Source organism: Peromyscus californicus, unplaced genomic scaffold, assembly GCF_007827085.1.
Source record: "Peromyscus californicus insignis strain IS unplaced genomic scaffold, ASM782708v3 Scaffold_8__1_contigs__length_139910024, whole genome shotgun sequence".
Taxonomy (NCBI): Eukaryota; Metazoa; Chordata; class Mammalia; order Rodentia; family Cricetidae; genus Peromyscus; species Peromyscus californicus.
Genome location: NW_026294606.1, coordinates 23,572,326 through 23,592,125, shown reverse-complemented (window position 1 = coordinate 23,592,125; position 19,800 = coordinate 23,572,326). Strand labels below are relative to the sequence as shown.

Here is a 19,800-nt window from a genome sequence, read left to right as displayed (position 1 = left end):
CAGGACCAAGCCCCGCCCTTCGCCTCTAAAGCCCCGCCCTAGACGACGCCCAGCCCCTCCCCCTAGGCTCCGCCCGTCGCCTTAAGCCCCGCCCTTCCCGCGCGGAAGCGGCGCGCGCCGTGACGTCTCCAGACCGGAGTCCTGACCGCCCTTCATCGCTGTGTGCTCGCACTCGGTTCTCCAGCGCAGGCCTCCAGGCTCCGACTCCGGTGGCGGTGGGTGTGTCCTTACTTTGTGTATGTTGCCACTCGGGAATTGTTCCGCACGCGGCCTTCCGGCCCGCAGGCGCGCGGGGCTCGCCGGGGCACTCTGCTGAGCCCGCTTCACCGGCCCGCTCTCCGTGCCTCTAACATCCTGTCACTCCGCGGTTCTGACTGTCGCCGGACCCGGAGGCTCCGCGCCTTCCGAGAGTGCAAACGCGCTTGCTTCGGTGCTGGTGCTGCGGAGGGCTCTTCTGTAAGACAGCCGGTGTTAGTTACTTTGTAGGCGTGTCGCGTCCAGTGCAATTGTGACTCAGGTTCCCCGGGCATTTTCTGGTCCCTCGCTCCAGCCTAACAGGAGTTGAGGGTCGGATCCAAGCGTTTCTAAAAGTTCGTAAGTTGAGTGTTGACGTTTGCGAGGAAGCAGCACTCATCCTGACCCTCGGAGAGGATAAGCAGAGTTGAGTTGAGGCATAAGGCCGTTTGGTTTCTGAATCAGCAGCCAATCAATTAACTGATGAAACAGCTCTGGACAGGTGCCAAGCAGGAGCAGGAGTCACTTCTGTGGGCCCGTGCTATAGCGGAAGTTGTAGTAAAAATGCTAGATGCCTCTCCAGCATTTCTGTACATACAGTAGGAAGGCTTTGTTACTCAGTTACGTTCACTGGGTAGCAGAGCTAGGGTGACCAGAGGCTGCGTGCCCAAGGACCTCTTGCACCAACACCGAGAGCTGTACTTTGAACTCATGTCTTTCTGACTGCTAGAGGCCTGAGTGTTCTAACTGCTCTGACCACTCCTCCACAGGTGCAGGCCTGGTTGGTCTCCAAAGTGACTGAACAATGCAGAAGGACAGTGGCCCCCTGTAAGTGCCCAATGCGTAGGAATAGAATCACCTGGAGCTTCTAAAACCAGAGCATGTGACAGGAGCCTTCAGCCTGGCACAGCCTAGGGGCAGCATGGGTTGTGGCATGATCCCTGGACTCGTGGCCTGGGACCATGATCCCTGAGACCAGTGGCCACTGGCTAGTTCTGTGAGTAGGCATGTCACCCAGCCTCACTTTATTCCTATCCGTACAGTGACAGGATTTGCTGGAAATGACCCTTTTGTCCCAGCCAATAATTTAAAAAATTACGTTTCTTTGTGTGGATGCATTTGTGCCATGTTGCATGTGTAGGGTCAGAGGACAGTGTATCGAAGTTGGTTTTCTCCTTCTGCCCTGTAATGTAATCAAACTCAGACTGCCAGCCTTGGAGGCACATCATTACCAATCCTGAGCATCACACTGGCCCCATCCCATGATTTTGTGCTTCGGGTTTTAAACTTGGTTGGCACTGGCTTCTCTCTTTTGCCATTTCAGGGTGCCTTTACATTATCTCGGCTTCGGCTATGCAGCCCTGGTTGCTACTGGTGGGATTATTGGCTATGCAAAAGCAGGTAAGCCTTTCCTGTTACTCTTAAAATTGTCACCTTAGTCCAGTGAAATGTGGGTCCCCAGGGTCCTTGAAGCTTAATTTTGCTTGACTCAGGTTTGTTTTAGGCCCCTGAGTGCAGCCTGTATAGTCAGGCCCCTGGCTCTTCCTGCCCTGGCCTTTGGTTATCTGGCCAAATTGAGCCAGGCATCTTTCTTTTTTTTCTTTTTTCTTTTTTTTTTTTCTCTTTTTTTTTTTTTTTTTTTTTTTGCCTGTTTACATACAGATAGGCAGTGGTGGTAGTGATGGTTGTTATCATCCATTGCCATACACCAGATCCCAATGTGCGCTCAGCTCCTCAAGTAGGAAACCTCTTGTCTCTCTGTATTATCTGTTTAACACCAGCCTCAAGCCAGGGCCTTCCTTGTGTGGGCCAGACAAACACTGTATTGAGTCATACCTCCTAAAGGAGAGAGGGCTGGGATGGTAAGACCCTGACTTCTCTGGAAGACTCCCCAGACTCCCCCATGCTGGGAACCCTGTGGCTATAATCCTCTGGGAACTCTCATTTGCAGTTTTTCTCTGCAGGGGAGGGCGGTCTTGTAGATTCCATATGTAATGTCTGACATTACAACCCAGATGTGTGCCTGTTTGCTTCCCCAGGTAGTGTGCCGTCCCTGGCTGCTGGACTGTTCTTTGGGAGCCTAGCAGGCCTTGGTGCTTACCAGCTGTCTCAGGATCCCAGGAACGTGTGGGTTTTCCTAGGTAGGTTTGCCTCAAGCTCTGCAACTGTGTTCTGCTTGGCCGTGAGACTCTGGTGGGCATGTGTGGCAGGTTCTTCTTACTACCAGGTCACCTGCTTCTGCCAAGGTATAGGTGGGTTTCGTCGTGGAGAAGCCTGGATTGTGTCCCTTCTGTACAGAATGCAGAAGGGTTTCATACAGCATGGATTTAATTTTCCCGGTGAGATTTGTTTGAAACTGGACTAGACAGTGTGTGTTAACTATTGAGGTTTCATACTAAAGACAGCCTGCTTGAAATGTAGAGAGAAATCTCACATGTCCCACGAGGTCCTGAGTCCATGTAACCTTTTCCCCAGTTGGACATCTCTCCCCTTTTATAGTCAGTTAATTGTGTAAGACACAGACCTTGCCTTTGGGGACCATTCAGGTTCACTGGGAAGTCGGGTAATGTGACTCTGTGGAACTGTAGATAAGAGCCCTGGTGCAGCCCCGGGTGGGGGGCAGATGATGGGGGGCTTCTTACGGTGATCTTTGGCACATTTTTCTTGGACTCCACCCTGGTGCCGGCTTTTGCCAGGGGTGAGGCACCTCTGTGCCTCTCATACCCACGTGCATCTCGAACCCTCTCCAAGGTGTCACGGAGAGGACTCTGCACACTGGCTGTGGGATAGGAGGGGAGGCCCTCCTTGGGCAATCTGAGGGGAGGATGAACTGGGCTGTCAGTTCTTCCCAACCGCTTCCTCGTGGTTTGGAATGGCTGGTAGACCGCTTCTGCCCCTCTCATCCTAGCATTTTGCTCTCAAGTGATCCCACGTGTGCTTGATTGAAGAAGCAGCAGCCTCTGGTGTTGGTTACAGACTTCAGTTTCCAGGCCATCCCTTTATCCATTTCCCTCCTCCAAGGCGACTCTTCTATCAGGGCTTTGGCTCCTGAACTGTGAACTGTCTAGGATCCACCATTTGTTTGTATCCCTTCTGTTGCGGGATCCTACACATAAAGTTCACATGCCGTCAACTTTGACTCCTTTAGAAGAGGAAGGAGCTCTGAGCCCACTTCCTCTTAAGTCACTGGCTTTCCTTCTCCTTTTCAGAAGCTTTTCCTTGTTTCTTCCTCTCTCAGACATCGTGGGTCCACTCAGGCTTCGTTTTTGTTCCCTTGACTGTAGAATACTGACCCCCCCCCTCCCCGAGTCTCACAGGCCCCTGTGTCTATACAAGCCTCGCTGTTCGCTTTTCAGCCTTTGTTTTATGGGTCTGGAAAGGTGGGTGGGACTCCTTCCTCCCCTGCATGTAGGAAGGATGTGCTGACTTTTTTACTTCTTTTTCTCAGCTACATCTGGGACCTTGGCTGGCATCATGGGCATGAGATTCTACAACTCTGGGAAATTTATGCCTGCGGGTTTAATCGCGGGTGCCAGGTACTTTACATTCCATCTCTCTTTACCCAGACAGTGGATAGTTTTTCACTCCAGACGCTTCATACAGTCAGAATTTGCTCACTTCAGTGTGCCTGATCCTAGACTTCAACCGCCATCCTTTGAAGGTTGTGTATAAGTAGGAAAGGCTACAAAAGCCTTTGTGGTTGATTTAGCACTTACGTTCGTTCCTTGTAGACATGATCTTGGATTTGCTCTGAGGACTGTCCCAGACTCTCCTGCATTACTACACTGTCACAGCCTCTGTCCAAACCCTTGGGTGTGGCTGTGTGAGAATGTCCGTGCTGGTTCCCTGTTGCTTAGTTATTTGAGTGTCCTTTATTGAAAGTTTTGCTAAAAGAGAATTTTCTAGTTTTAATTGTGAAACCCAACCCAAACTGTCTTAAATTGACACGTTGTTAAGTATAATAAACACATTCTGGAGGTAGGAGAATTAAAAAAAAAAAAAAAAGGAAACAATAACAAAACCTGTAGATGTAACCAACGGTCTTATAAAATAAGAAACACAGAGCCAATTCAGAGAAGAAAGCCAAGAGGTCAGAGCTAAGAGCCTCACCCTTCCTGATTCAGGGATCCTCTCCAGCCAAGAGAGCTCTCCGAAAAGGGACCTACTTCCTGTGTGTGTATGTCTTTATAGTCTTTCTGTTCTGTCTTCTCATTGGTTGTAAACCCAAACATGTGACTGCCTCGTCACTGCCTGTATGTACCGCCCTCCAGGTCCTTAAAGGCGTTCGCCACCGCCGCCACGCACTTGCTATGGCTCCAATAGCTCTGACCCCCAGACAACTTTATTTATTAACATACAATTAAAATCACATTTCAGTACAAGTAAAATACCACCACAAAAACCTGTCTCAGAAAAATAGATAGTTGCTTGTCTTTGCTGGTTATGCTGTTTATCTTTTACACTGGAAACCAAACAGTCCGTAGTAGGCCAAGATGACGACCACTAATTGGGAGGCAGGATTCCTGCATTAACCGGCCTGTGACCTCTGAGGCCTTGGTCTCTCTCACCCTCATTTCCTCAGCCCTGCCAAGTTGTTGGCATTGGGCGAGGAGTACCATGTGCCACTGTAAGACCTGCCGTGGTTTTTCTGTGCCTCCTCGGGGAAGGGTGTTTTCTTCCTGACTGCTCTGCTTTCGAACTTCCCTTCATACACAGTTGTGAGGGCTCCACAGGCTTTGATCCTTTTAAAAAAAAAAAAGTCACCTGTGGTGTCCTTTTCCTAATGACTTGTTTTTTCTTTAAACAGTTTGCTGATGGTTGCCAAGCTTGGAATTAGTGTGCTGAGTTCTCCCCATCCATAGTAGCCACACCCCTGCTCGGGCTCACGAAGAATTGAAACTCTCCAAAAGTCCACATTTATAATGTCTGAAGAAAAAATGCAGCATATTTACACATTCTGACATTTTACAAACATAACCCGAGCTCCCTGAGGTAGAGGATGAGATTTCACCCGGGTGGCAGGTGTTGAACCTGAGACCAGCTGCTGCCTTCATTCTTGTGTGATGACATCTCACCTTTCTGTACTAGTAAACAAGGGGTAAAATGTTGGGTGTCAACACAGGGGGCCCCGGAGCCACATGTCCTGCCCGGAAGTGTGTGAAACCTCTTGGTGACATTTGTGATGTGGGATCTTTTGCGTAGGTCTACTATGAAATTATGTCGCAATGAAATACCGGTGAAAATAAAGTTTGCTATGAAGAACATTTCTCTGGTGTCTCCTTTGTCAGAGTGTCTGGGATGTAGCTTGAGATGTGGATGGCAGGACAGTGCAGAGCTGTGAGGGGATCCCGTGAACATCATAGTTAGGGACTCCCCATTTGGAATGACCAAGGAATTGTTTGACTCTGCATTGCCTGGAAGCTTGTTTTAAAAATTGTGAACCGGGTGGTGATGGTGTACACCTTTAATCCCAGCACTTGGGAGGCAGAGGCAGGCGGGTCTCTTGAGTTCCAGGCCAGCCTGGTCTACAGAGCGAGATCCAGGACAGGCACCAAAACTACCAGAGAAACTTTGTCTCGAAAAACAAAAGGGGGAAAAAAAAGTTGTGAACTACGTGGATGTAGTGGGACATGGTTGTAGTCCCAATACCTTGGATGGAGAAGCAGGAAGATCATGAGTTCAGGGTCATATTTAGTTTTGTAAGTTTGAAGCTAACCTGTCCTATATGAAACACTCTCAAAAAACAAAAACGAACACACACCCAAAATCCTTTGAGAATTTCTAAGATAGGACTGTAATGGAAACGGACTTAATGTCACATCTGTGCTTAAGTGTCTTCAAATGCAGTCTCCCTTTGTAGCCTGAGCTCCTACCTCTGCTCACCACCTTGCATCTATCTTCCAAGTGCTAGAATTAGAGATGCAACTCCCATCCAGCTCATCCTTGAACATGATTTTGAATATTTGCACCATGTTCATAACAGATAGGATATGTCTTGACATGCATATCTTTTTTTTTTTTTTTAAGGCAGGATCTTTCTATATACTCCAGGGTGGCCTTGAACTCACAATTCATTTTCCTGAGTGCTAGTGTTACAGGTATGCTGGTGTTAGAGGATTTAGCACTCTTGAATTGTAATGCCCAGAATTCTGTACAGCCGACCAGGGTACTGTATTCTGGACTGCATGCTTCTGTAACGGAGCACTGACTCATTTTCTCATCTGAGACCCCAGGTCTGTTTTCATGGCCTGCTGTAGAGTCTGCTGTAGTGAAAGGACAGGTGCTTGATGATCTGTCTTAAACACTTTAATTAGATCTGAAATGATTCGGTGGCTCCTTGTCATAGTGATGCCTTCCACAGGTAGTTGTACCAATCCGATGGTGTTAAAAAAACAACAAAAAATTGTTTACAGTTGAGTGGTGTGCTGTGGGATGGTCTGTATGTCAAATGTGTTGCTGATTGGTCAATGAATAAATCACTGATTGGTCAGTGGCCAGGCAGGAAGTATAGGTGGGACTAACAGAGAGGAGAATTGAGAGAACAGGAAGCTGGGAGAGGGAGACACTGCGGGCCGCCATCAGGACAAGGAAGATGTAAAGTACCAGTAAGCCACAAGCCACGTGGCAAGGTATAGATTAATAGAAATGGATTAATTTAAGCTGTAAGAACAGTTAGCAAGAAGCCTGCCACGGCCATACAGTTTGTAACCAATATAAGTCTCTGTGTTTATTTGGTTGGGTCTGAATGGCTGTGGGACTGGTGGGTGTCAGAGATTTGTCCTGACTGTGGGCCAGGCAGGAAAACTCAAGCAACAGTGGTGTGTGGCATAGTTCCATTCTCTGGAGAATCAGATTTAAATAATTTAGTTTGAGATCTGGTTATACCATGTTGCCCAGGCTGGTCATGTTCATTTAAGCTCAAGTAATCCTCCTGCCTCTGCCTCCCAAGTACCTGGGACTACAGGTGTGTGCCACCATTCCCAGCTTGAATATTGTGGTGCTGAGGATCAATTGTAGAGCCACGCATGTCCTAGGCAAATCTTAGCTATACATGTATGCTTTTCATTTCATTTCATTGTGCTTTTGATTTTGTTTAGCAGTGCTGAGCATTAGACCTAGAGCCTCACACATGTTAGGCAAGTATTCTACTGCACCTCCATCTCCATTACCCAAACGAGTCTCAAAGCAGTGGGGCTGCTGGAATTTGGGTCAGTACCTCCAGAACAATGAGCCAGAATACATCCCCTCTGTGTTGGATGTTCTTGTAAAGGAAAAGAAGTAAGGTAGGGAATTTTTGTCATTTTGTGGCACTGGTCTTGAATCCAGAGCTCCGTGCATGGCAGGCAAGCGCTCTGCCATTGGCCAGGCTTTTGCTGATTTTGAGGCAGGGTCTTGCTAAGTAAGTTGTCCAGGCTGGCTTTGAATTTGTTGTATGACCCAAACAGGACTTGAACTTGCAATTCCCCTGCCCAGATGTGGAATCATTGAAAATGTCCTTTAGTATGTGACTAAATACTAATCAAAATAGTTTCAGACATAAATATAAAAATAGCTCTGGAGGAACTTTAAATGCACAATTGCTAAATGAAAGTAGCCACTATGAAAGAGTTATCGTATTCTGTGATTCCAGCTATGGGGAGTTCTAGAATAGAACAATTAGAGATGTTATAGATTCTAGGGACTGAGAGTATGACTTAGTGTGGCCTAGCATGCATGAAGCCCTAGTATCCATCCCCAGCATAGGAGAGGGAAGAAAAAGGAAAGAAGGGAAGGGAAGAGGGAGGGAGAGAGGGAGAGGTCCCACAGCAATTCAAGATGCTGATAATAGGGAAAGTTGGGGGGAGATGATGAAAGGTCCATGGGAACTCATACTCTAAACCTGAAACTGCCACAAAGAAGTTGAAGCAACAACCCCTGCGAAGGACTCATCCCCTGCCAGGGACGCTTGCACACACATTTACTGCTGCTACACTTACCATAACAAGGGATGCTTGCACATACATTTACTGCTGCTGTACTAACGATAGCAAGGGATGCTTGCACACACATTTACTGCTGCTATACTAATGATAGCAAGGGACGCTTGCACACACATTTACTGCTGCTATACTTGTAGCAAGGAAATGAAACCAGCTTAAAATAACCATTAACAGATGAATGGATAATGAAAATATGCTGCAGATATGAAAAATTAAAACAAAAAATGAAATGACATTCTTAGGAAAATGGATGGATCTAGAAAGTATAATATCAAGCAAGGTGGCCCGAACACAGGCTAAAACTGCATGTACTTCCTCCGACGTGGCTCCTAGCCTATAATGTGTACATGTATGTATGCAAAAAGAGCAAGGGTTGGTAAAGTCTACAGACCTGGAAAAGAGACCGAGAGAGGGCACTATTAGGTGAGGAGGAAGGGTAGGAGTGGGCAGATGGGACATGACAGGCAGGGAAAAGGAGCAGCAGAGCGGTGGGGGAGATGGGAAAAAGGAGAGCCACAGAAACACATTCTTCAAAAATGTCATAATGATACTGAACATATTATATGCTGATTAAAAAAATAAAAAGATGAAAAATAACAACAAAAAGGACCGCAGAATATAAAGTTTAATAGTAGAAAACCACACTAGTTAACCATATATCTATTCAGAGTCCATGTTTCTCAGAAATGCCAAGGAATTTTTATTAGCTTTGAGACAATAAAATTGTACAAATACACATAACCATCAGGACTAGGATAAATTACTATTTCAAGTTCAACATTTTAAACATGTAAAATATGAACAGCTATATCTTCTATACAAAAATATATGATTTGATAATAATGTGCCTCTGGGCAATGCCCACAAAACGATGTCAATTATATCAGCATCTATTACAAAGCCATAAATACATAAAAAATATCAGCAGGCAATAACATTATTCTTTCAAAAGAATGTACAGTACTAATCATGTCCAGCCCAGCAAGTGGCAGGTTTAAAGTAGCCCTAACTTCAAAATATCTATTTAAAAAAAATTTAGTAATAAAAAGTAAGAAGAACGGTGGACTACATGAAACCTTGCCATGGCAACTGAGCGTGTTTGCCCTGTGGCTGGAACATGAAGGTCAGAACCCAGTTAGTGACCTGCAGCAGCAAGCGTTTGTCGGGGACCAGCTGGCACACTTCACCTTTGTGTCTGGTAGGAACACAGAGACAGGAGTTGGAGAGTGAGATGAACAAGCGTCAGATACGGTTTCAGAGATGACGAGAACCCTGGCGTGATTAATGTAGAACTTACCCAACTACAGAGTCTCACAGTCATCATGAGAGTTCAGTTTATCAACAGGCCTAAAATCAGACTGGCACAATCTGCTGATCTCCAGAGGCTGGAGAGAAGTTTATTTTCTGCTAAGATGTGTCCCTTCACTCATCTCATAGTTCCACATGTAGAAAACCAAAAGGTAGTTAGCATCTTTCTGACATTGCCAAGGTGGAAGGGCAGAGCCTCTGCCAAGTCAGCCCAGAAGCTTGCCTCCCGCTGGGCAAAGTGAGCAGAGACAAACCGCTCAGGCCATTTGGTCTCTGCAGTGACCAGAACCTCAACAGCCTAGGCTAATAGGCAGCAAGCAAGAGTGAAACTCTGTTCCCTTACTTCCCAGAGTCCTATCTTTAAAAGCTTATGTACTTATCTAGTAATTTGTAGATCAAATACTTAATACTTTGGCAAATAGTTTATTCAATACTCTGTAAAATCCTGCTCGAAAGTCTCAGCATGGTGCTGCACCAGCACTGCGGGCCACGAGTTAAGGAAACGCATTGCATTTCCCGGAAAGAAAACCGGAGCAGACTTCTGCTCTTGGAGGTACCCACGATCGTGTGTTTCTTGTGGAACTCAGTAGAAATAGACTGTGTAGACGTCTCCCAGGATCAGGGGCTTGACAGTCCTCTGCGGAGCAATGCTGCAGGGTTTCCACCACTCCTACCGGTGGCCTCCGTACTTCGCCACCCAGTCTGTCCTCCCGTGCACCGAGGGGACCGGCTGTGTGCGGTTCACAATATTGAGATTTTTTGCTGTGGGATTGTAAGTTCGTCCTGAAAACTGGCCTCGGCTAGTTTTTGTGTTCCAGGTATATTCTGAAAGAAATCAGAATTTCATTTATTTGGTTATCGCATTCAAAATAAAGCAATTCATTTTCATTTTGCAGGGAAGTGTGGATTTATCTTTAAAAGCTGTAGAGAAATGTGAAGGCTTGCATTTAGTTTTCTTTCTTTTTTTGGGGGGTGGTGCGGGCAGGAGAGCAAGTTTTTGCTATGTAGCTCAGACTGGTCTGGAACTCACTATGTAGCCCAGCTGGCCTCGGTCAAGGTCAGTTCAGCTTTCCTCTCCCAGTACTGATTACAGGTGTTCACCATCATGTTAGCTAAAGCAAAAACTCTAGTGGAGTATTACACGGATATTTACTAGAATTTTCCATAGTGTGATGATATGCCATGCAGATGCTGCCACTCTTAGTTAGATAGTTAAATGGGAGTAAAATGACCAGGAGACATTTGTGGTTCCTTAGTCAGTGAGCAGAACTCAGTGTGGTAACTAATCTCACACTGTGGTTACATCCTAAATAACATTCACACATGGTATCAGTACTAAAGACATACTTGGAAGGGTGTGGAACTCAGGCTTCATGGAGCTGTACATATGGAGTTCTGTAGTCTAATTTTTTTTGAGTGAAAATGCGCTGTCTAGAATTTAGATTTCTCTTAATATTTTAAAAAAGATATTACTATATAGCTCTGGCTGGCCTGGAATTCACCATGTAGACCGGGCTGTCCTAGAGCTCCCAGAGATCTGCTTGTCTCTGCCTCTTGAGTGCTGGGATCAAAGGTGTGCGCTATCACACTGGGTTCTATCATTTCCTTTTCTTTTCTTCCTTTTTTTTAAAAAAATTATTATTTATTTATTATGTATACAGTGTTCTGTCTGTATGTTTTGCCTGCACACCAGGAGAGGGCGTCAGATCTCATAATAGATGGTTGTGAGCCAGCATGTGGTTACTGGGACCTGAACTCAGGACCTCTGGAAGAGCAGTCAATGCTCTTAACCTCTGAGCCATCTCTCCAGCCCCTCCTTTTCTTTTCTCTTCTTTTTTCTCCCCTGTCCTTTCCTCCCTCCCTCTCCCCTCCCTCCCATCCTTTCTTTCTCTCTCTCTCTCTCTCTTTTTTTAGTATTAGGAAAAGAAGCCAGATAGTATGCATCTAGATAGACAAGAACTCTACCAGTGAACCATAACCCAGCCTCACAAACTTCTTTTTTTTTTTTTTTAATGGTAAAACCATGGGTGATAACACAAACCCTTAAAGAGCATCTTTTTAAAAAGATTTGTTTTTGTTTTATGTGTATGACTGTTTTGCCTGTATATATATATATGTACGTGTATGTGTACCATGTGTGTGCAATGCCCAGAGAGGTCAGAAGGGGGTGTCCGAATCTGTGGAACCTGAGTTACAGGCACTTGTGAACAGCCATGTGGGTGATGGGAACTGAACTTGGGCTGTATTCAGTAATTTTTAGAGGAGCCCAAATCTTTAAGCACAAAGCTTATTTTATTCATATATTTGACTGTGTAATGATTTGTGAGAGAGGCTGGTCCAATGTTAGCCCATGATTTGAGAAAGATTTTAAATTTGTTAAACATTTGATATCTGAACAAGCTGAAACTGGTTAAAGATCTCCACGAACCAAGGCACAAATCCTTATCCAGGGGACTGGAATGTCTTCTTCAGTTCCTCCTCACGTCCTGCTGAGTCAGGCTGCACAGGCAGTCTGCAGGGGAGGGTACCAGTCTTTGCACTGGATTTACCTATCTTTTCACACTGTGCAGCTGCTGATGCTCTTAGAGTAAACTCGGCATCAGTGCTGAGATGCACCTGGCCATTTCATACCTTCCTTAGCTATGATGGATTCGCTGGCCTGGTTTCCCACCCTTTCTTACATTTGGCACTGTGATGTTAAGAGTGAAGGAGGAAACCACATGAGCCTGTGGTCTACAGGTGCTGACCTCCATGTACATGAGCAAAGCTCTGGGCCAGACTGGCATCCTGGCTGCTATATTTGGGGTTTGGGGTTTCGGGGGGCATGCTGTCAGTGGTCTGGCAGGTCACTTCACACTGCTCTTACGGGGCTCAAAGTGAATAAGCTGCCTAACAAGTCAGGGCTATGTATCTGGAAGGGCCCGTGAAGGCACCCCGTTTTCCAGAAATAGCTGTAACTGTTGGAATATGGAAATCTCCGGCCGTGAGCGAACGCAGCTGGCCTCAGGTCCAAACGGAGCCATGAGTGGAGTACAGAGCCGGTGCAGGGGTAGAGGGAGAGGAGGCTCAGAGAGGTCCTTCCCAGAGGCCATGGAAGCAAGAGTTGCGGGGTGGGCGGATGCTAGTCGGGCAGGAAACCCAGAGATACAGCTTTTGTGACTTGTCACCACCTATGCTTGGGTGGGCTTCTCAACAGTCCAGGTGCGGGGGTTACCCCTAGTAAACTCCCCAAGCTCAACTTGGATGGAATCACTTCCTGGATCTGTGGCTGCCCTCTCTATCTGGGGCAAATAAAAGAGACTCCTCAGGAAAATCACCCAGCCCTGTGGTTTCTGTGGGTGGCTGGATACATAGGCCATGCCCTCTGGTCTTGCTACTGTCAAGGCAGGGGATGATGAAATACTAGGGGCTCTGAAAGGAGAGGTTAAATGGGAGAATATGAAGACATTAGTTTGATTTTTTTTTTCTTCCAAAACTTGAGGGTGAGGAAGGAGGGCAGAGAGGGAGCCCATGAGGGGGAGGGAATAGTCGAGTAAATATGGTAATGACCTGGTGGCAGTGTTTTCCTAATGGGTTGCATGCAGCACTTGGGAGGGAGCAATGTTTACTTCTTTTTTTTGCCTCTCCTCCTATCACCACCTCGAGGGAAATCTGATAAGCAGAGTAAACGAAGAGATGAAGAGTTATGAGAGCAATTTACTTAAAAAGGGAAAGCAGGAATATGCACGGTAATCTCAAGACTGGATACAGAAAAGCCTTAGGTAGTTTCATTTTTATTTTTAATTTTTTAAATAAAAAGACCCACTCTCAGTTTTCTAAAAGTGAGTACCCAGATAGTGAAGTACTTCTAAACATCACGTTTTGCTTTTGATATTAAAAATGGATGTTTAGTCATGATAAATGACACATTGTAAAACTGGCCTAAAACTTCTGAGGCTTCCTAAAATCCACTGCTGTCTATAATGTACTTGCCTCCATGGATGCATATTGTTTTAGAAGACAGACACTGGAACAATCGTTTTGTTTAGGACAGATACAGCGAATGAGCGCCGTTTAAGCAGCCTACTGTGAGAACAGGTAGAGGCGACCCTGTTGCCCCTGCTTTCTCTCTTTCCAGCTGCCTCGGTGGTTTGTCCTGTAAAAGGTGGGCAAATCTAAACAGCCATCGCAGCGTGAGGACCTGGCCGGGCAGCGAGAGAGCATTTGGACTTAGGAATAACAAGGAATCCTAAACCAAACTTTAGATCATCTGCTTTGCTCTTCATTTTAGATGCTTCACCAAGGATATCTATTTTAAATTCAAATCATTTAGACAATGTTATTCATCATCAAATCTGGGAGGCTCAGAACCGACACTTCCAATCTCTCTTCTCTCTCTTACTACACAGCCCAGGCAGGCTTCGGATCCTCGTGCCTCAGCCTCCTGAGTACTGGAACTCGAGACAAATATCACTGTGTCTGGCTTGTTCACCCTTTACTTCAGGAGCACACCTCTGCATGTGGTCTTCATGCCTTGTGCTGTTAGAGCACAAGCCGACCCCAGCTAACCATGACCTCAGAGGTGGAGGGAACAACCGTCCTGTCATCTGATATAGTTTCTTTTAACGAAAGCCGGGGGTTGGGGGGACTATGTCACGGATCCCACCTCTTAAGCAGAACCCCTGAGACAGCACCGCAGGATAACTCACAAGTAAACCATATTTGTCAAGATTTTGCTGTATATGAGTATCAGGCAGGAAGCTCCGAAGAACACATCTTCTCCCATCTCACTAGAGTAAGGTGACTCTTAGGAGGGGATCAGCTAGTGTGTGTCTTCCCTGGCTCTACTAGTTCTGTGGCCTCGGGTAACATGACTAGATGTCAGCTTCCTCCTCCTCGAAGGAGAGTCTCCGTCATAAGGCAAGTGTGAGGAGCATGGTACCCACGCCATTCACTCTAGACCGCTCTTGAAATCACTAGGTGTACGAGCTGTATTTTTGTCATAGTCTGTCTCGTGTCACTGCTGGATGCTGCTGTGTCCTGCGGCTGTCTGGTCGCCATAGCCCCAGGGCAGTGCTAGGCACTTGAGGCTCCTCTGCCTCACTAGCTGCTCCTTGGCTGCACTTCTGAGCCCTCCTCTTTCACTCTCTACCTCTCTCCTCACAGGGCTCTGTGCCTTCCTCTCTCTCTTTTTTTTCCAGAGCTGAGGATCGAACCCAGGGCCTTGTGCTTGTTAGGCAAGCACTCTACTACCGAGCTAATCCCCAACCCGCCTTCCTTTCTCAATGCTGATGCTCCCTGGGGTCTACTCTGGGGCCAAGCCCTAGGCACAAACTATTGTGGGAGGGAACCACTTTGAAGTGTTAATAACGTGAGACTAATTTAAATGTCTTCACTCAAGAAGATGGACCTCATAATCTCAGAAGGGCAAGCCTCTTCCAGGACGAAATCTCAGACTGTATCAGGAGATCACTCTTACCCGAAGCCGTCGCACCAAGAGGTGCCAAGTGGATCCTCTGGCCAGCAGACCCCACTTCTTTCTTGAGAAAGGAAGGCATGTATCCTGTCTGGTTGTAAGTGGTGTAGCTTCCAAGGTTTCCTGCTGATGCATCAGGGGTTTGGGTCAGAAGGAGGCTTTTAAGGTGCTGTAGAGTGACTTTGAATACTACCCTTCTTACTTCAAAATACTGGTTTATGAGCTACTGTGTTCTAGGCACCATGCTACGCCAGTCACAGAAACTCTCACTCCGTCCCTGGAACAGGCCAGAAGCACTATTTTGGTACCCCTGTGGTTCTGGTAGTGAATGACTTGCCTGAGCTCCCACAGTTGGTAGAGAACCGAGCCAGGATCTGAACCCTGAACACACTAGGCTTTTGGATGACACCAGTTCTTAATGGTGTGTGTGTGTGTGTGTGTGTGTGTGTGTGTGTGTGTGTGTGTGTCTGTCTGTGGGGGGGGGCAGCGGGAAGGGGGTAGGAGGAGGGGTTAGAGCCTTTGTGTCTGTAGCCCAGGTGACTGGACATTAGCAATATTAGCATTAGCAATCTGGGAGGAGATTGTTTGGGGGAAGGAGGTGTAGGGGAGGATATTCAGGCCAGGATGAGGATGCTGGCTTGGAGATGAGTGACGTCCAGAGGATGTGTCGTCAGTCCTGCGACTGTTCCATCTGTACAACTTTTAACACTAATGCATTTGTGCAAGTACAGTGGCCTACACTGAGCAGCCTTCTCACCCCCAGTACTCACTAATCCATCCTGTTACTTCCAAAGGCTGGCCTGATACAGTGCACCTAAGGATGACCTTGAACTTCTGATCCTCCTGCTTCTACACTCCTGAGTGCTGGGATTACAGGTGTGTTCCGCCACCCCTGATTTATGACGTGCTGGGGCTTGAGCCCGCAGCTTCATGTATGTTAGACAAGCTGAACTAGGTCCCCCAAAGCCTCAAAAGACTTGGAAGGAAGTTCAAAGCCACACTCACATCCCTTGCTCACCTCCTCTTCACCATGGCAAATGCAGGAACTACTGGATGACATAAGCACTAGGCAGAGCTATGAAATGATAACTAAGCAAAGATTATCTCTTCCATCCTGCAGACGGAGAAACTGGCCAAAACAGCTAACTGAAAATAAAACAGTAGCACAATGGCAACAAGGCAGCTACTAGAAGCCATGCGCTGGGCAGCTAAACCATGGTGTCTTATTGCCAAGACTTTATTAGGAATAGACAGGCCTGGCAATCAATTCTTAAGTTCTTTTGGATTATTATGTGAGGTGTTTGCGGCAGCATTGGATGTTAGACTGGAAAGTTTTTAGGCTGGAAGCTAGTCATTGGCATTTGTTGCGGAAACCACGAATGTCACCCCCACCCCAAAATCCACCCTTCTTTGCAGTGATTATGGATGTGTAAGAAAAGGAACACCAGAATTTGTTTTCAAACTCCTAGGAATATTAGTCACAAAACAAGAAGTTCTTCTCTACCTTCAGTAGAGTGATTTTTTGTGCTTTCTAGAAGTTGCCATAACTAATTTATGGCATAATTGGGAAGGCAGGCATAGAGCATTTTGACAGGGAGGAAGACACTCTGCACGGCTTGAAAAAGCTGCTGTTCCCACCAGCCCTGACCTGACTGAAGCAGGTCACCTTGGCCTCCTGTGAGAGGACTGGGCCTGAGGCCAAGAACCGGTGATTCAAAGCAGTCAGCTCATTTACAGTGCCCAGAAGTTACCTTGTGGGTCCTCTAGCTTCTCAGCCGACTTTTCAGTGCATGACAGTTTTTCAATCGGTTTAATTATGCTTTCTTCTAAAAGAAGGTGGGTGAGAGAAAGAGCCGCAGGGGAGTGTTAAAGGAGGGAAAATGGGTTAGATGGTTAGTGGAAAGATCCAGAAAAAGCTCTACAATGAGAAATGTCTCCATGTGCCGCTACAGCTTCCCTGTGGTGCTGCTGACGGTTAATTACAACACTCAAAACCATGGCACCGTCCTTCGAACCAATCTCTATAACTCACAGCCTCTGGAAATATTCTCTGGAAATAGCTGAGATGAAATAATTGGGTGACAAGAGGTGTAGTCTGGTGCTCCAGCCTTGTTAAACGGACAAGCTGAGTTCTTAGAGGGTCTGAAGAACTTGTCAGAAGTCTATAAAGTTCCTCCCAAACTGGAAACCCAAACCACACTTATGGCAAAGAGTCTACGATGAGGGATGACTGACTAGAACTTCTAGAGTTAGAATGTCCCAATCCAGAGCCAACGATCTTTGTCTTTTTTTAGTCCATTTAAAAGCCATTTACTGCTCAGCCCCAGTGTCTGACCTAACATCCTTTGAACTCAACCAAACCTATAAAATGTATTCTTCCCAGATCACAGGTGTCTACCAACCCCAAAGCTAAGATGTCATCGACTTACTGCAGAGTTCTGTCCCCCGCCTCAGCTGCCACCACACAGACAGACAGACACAGACAGACAGACAGACACACACACACACACACACACACACACACACACACACACACACACACACACACACACACACTTGCTGTCCCATCAATGTATTTGGCAAATGCCTTGACTTATGAATTTCTTCTGTAATTGATGAAATCTCCTGTAACACTTTTAGGTTGGAACATGTTACCCAGGGCAACCTGAATTTGTTTCCCAGCCATGGTTACTCCTATGTGGCTCAAGAATAAACTACCTCTTCCTTCATCTGAAGTGAGAGCAGAGTTTTATGTGAACAAGTTCAGGGTGGTGATGTGACATCAGAGTGTTATTAGACAGTTCAAGTGCTGTCACCACCATCATCAAACTTTTCTGACCAGCTGTGGTGGTTTGAATGTAATTGGCCTCCATAATTGCATAGGGAGTTGCACTATCGGAGATGTGGCTTTGTTGAAATAGGCATGGCCTTGTTGGAGGAAGTGTGTCACTGTGTGTGTGTAGGGGCACTTTGAGGTCTCCAATGTTCAAGCTACACCCAGTGTCACAGTCTACTTCCTGTTGCCTGCATATCAACATGTAACCAACACCATGTCTGTCTGCACACTGCCATGCTCACCACCTTGATGATAACGGACTGAACTTCTGAAGACGTAAGCCACCACAATGAAATGTTTTTGCTTTATAAGAGTTGCCATTGTCATGGTGTCTCTTCACAGCAATAGAAACCCTAACTAAGCCACCCATACTATTCACATTTTTAAAAACTCAACACTTCAACACTTTTCAGTTGATATCTAAAATTTTTCATCATCATCATGGACATTATAAACCAATTTTATCTCTCTCTTAAATGAAATCTAAATGTCCATCAACACTGATGGAAAAGCACATGAGCTAGCACCTTTTCATGGGTGAAAATTTCACATTCATCCCTTACCCCTAAATCATACTTTAGCTTCCAGATTTATCCAAATAGAACTTTCAGCTTAAAAGTAATAAACCCATCACTCAAAAACTGTGTATGTTAAAAAAAAATGTAGATTTCTGTAACCATAGTAAATACATTTTCTATATTGTTAAATTATAATGATTCATTGCATATAACTAATAAAAAGATAAATATTATACATTTTGATTACTAGGCATGGGAGGTAAATATTGTTGGGAGCACAGTTTAATGAGGTGCGCTCTTTCATGTTGTCTGTGTTCCAGGAAGTGAGTGTTTGTTAGAGGAGCAGGCGAAGCTCAACCCTAGCTCTCTTCTCTTGTCTTGATTTTCACTTTTACAGACAGAAGCCTGGGGAAACCTTGTTGATGGGAATACTTTGCTGAGAATCATTTTGTTACTATTCTCTGCACTGGAGATTTATAGACCATAATTTGTAGTGCTTTATGACAATGGTTTCTAATTCATTGTCAGCAAACAGTTCAATGATGTCCTCTTTTAATTTTCTAAATGCTAAAGACTAGAAACCCCTTGACTTTGGAGGGGAAGGTAATGTGTTCTCTGTGTAGCCCAGGATGGCCTCAAACTCTAGATCTTCCCAGCAGCAATCCAGCTTTCATAAGGATTAGCTCCCCATTCATGAGGGTTACCTCATTTTTCAACATATCCAACTGTCCCTTTGACTGGGACCTTGAAGAGTTTTATCCACCTTAGCCAGTGAGAAGTCTTCTCCATTTGTGAAGTGGGAGAACTAACATGGTCTGCTAAGAAGGCAGAGCCACTTAGGAAGGACCCTGGATGAGGGGCTGACAAACTGAAAACTATCTGTGCTCAAGAATAATTTGGATAATTTTGCGTACCCCATTATCCCCCAGGGTCACACCAATCTCCACTGGACAACAATGCCTGTGGTATATTTACAACCAAACATCTGACATTGATAGGTTGCATGCATGTATCTGTTACCTGCATTATTCCTCTTGAAAGCAAGATCCGCTCCCATGGATCCCAATGACTTAGGAAACAGTTGATTGTTCCAAGCGTGTGAGTTTATATCCTTGCCACTGGCTACCAAAGATACATTCTTGGGGTTCACACCTAAAAAGAACAAAGCAGTCATTTTCAAGGTTAGAGTGTGAATGTGAACTCAAAGGAAGATATGTTTAAACACAGTCTAGACATCCTGGGGATGGGAGGCTAGGGATAAATGTAGGTTAAAGCATAGCCAATGTTTGCTCCTTTTAGTGAACTCTATCACGGTCCTGAGCCCTGAGCACAAACCTACAATACTGACAGCATATACTTCACCACCTGCAATATACATAGCAATAAACACTGGACACTCCTGTGAAATACCTCATTAAAAGAAAGGAGGAACATTTTCCTGCAAAACCATGATATCTCTTACTTGCTTCA

General features: G+C 45.8%; 2 protein-coding genes across 10 annotated transcripts in view; one reads left to right on the top strand and one right to left on the bottom strand.

Moving 5' to 3' along the window:
* Positions 1-102: 102 nt before the first annotated feature.
* LOC128103582 (transmembrane protein 14C) lies at positions 103-5,498 on the top strand. Of its 5 annotated transcripts, none has more exons than XM_052728097.1 (6): positions 103-215; positions 1,005-1,062; positions 1,559-1,635; positions 2,274-2,375; positions 3,683-3,770; positions 5,042-5,498. In XM_052728097.1, the coding sequence occupies exons 2-6, from the start codon at positions 1,040-1,042 to the stop codon at positions 5,094-5,096; spliced, it is 345 nt and encodes a 114-aa protein (XP_052584057.1). In that variant the 5' UTR covers positions 103-215; positions 1,005-1,039; the 3' UTR covers positions 5,097-5,498. The 5 variants fall into 5 exon arrangements, with proteins under 5 accessions (XP_052584057.1, XP_052584058.1, XP_052584060.1 ...); XM_052728098.1 differs by having other exon boundaries at positions 109-219; XM_052728100.1 differs by having other exon boundaries at positions 143-236.
* Positions 5,499-8,820: 3,322 nt separating this feature from the next.
* Mak (male germ cell associated kinase) overlaps positions 8,821-19,800 on the bottom strand; it is a 53,765-nt gene continuing 42,785 nt past the window's right edge. For 2 of the 5 annotated variants that reach the window (XM_052728890.1, XM_052728889.1), the window contains exons 12-15: positions 19,351-19,482; positions 16,728-16,802; positions 14,980-15,099; positions 8,821-10,346 (exon numbers count right to left, since the gene is read on the bottom strand). In XM_052728890.1, coding sequence (XP_052584850.1) covers positions 10,192-10,346; positions 14,980-15,099; positions 16,728-16,802; positions 19,351-19,482 — 482 coding nt within the window. In that variant the 3' untranslated portion in view covers positions 8,821-10,191. Of the gene's footprint in view, positions 10,347-14,979; positions 15,103-16,727; positions 16,803-19,350; positions 19,483-19,800 lie in introns of all 5 variants that reach the window. The other 3 variants (XM_052728891.1, XM_052728892.1, XM_052728893.1) reach the window with 3 other exon arrangements.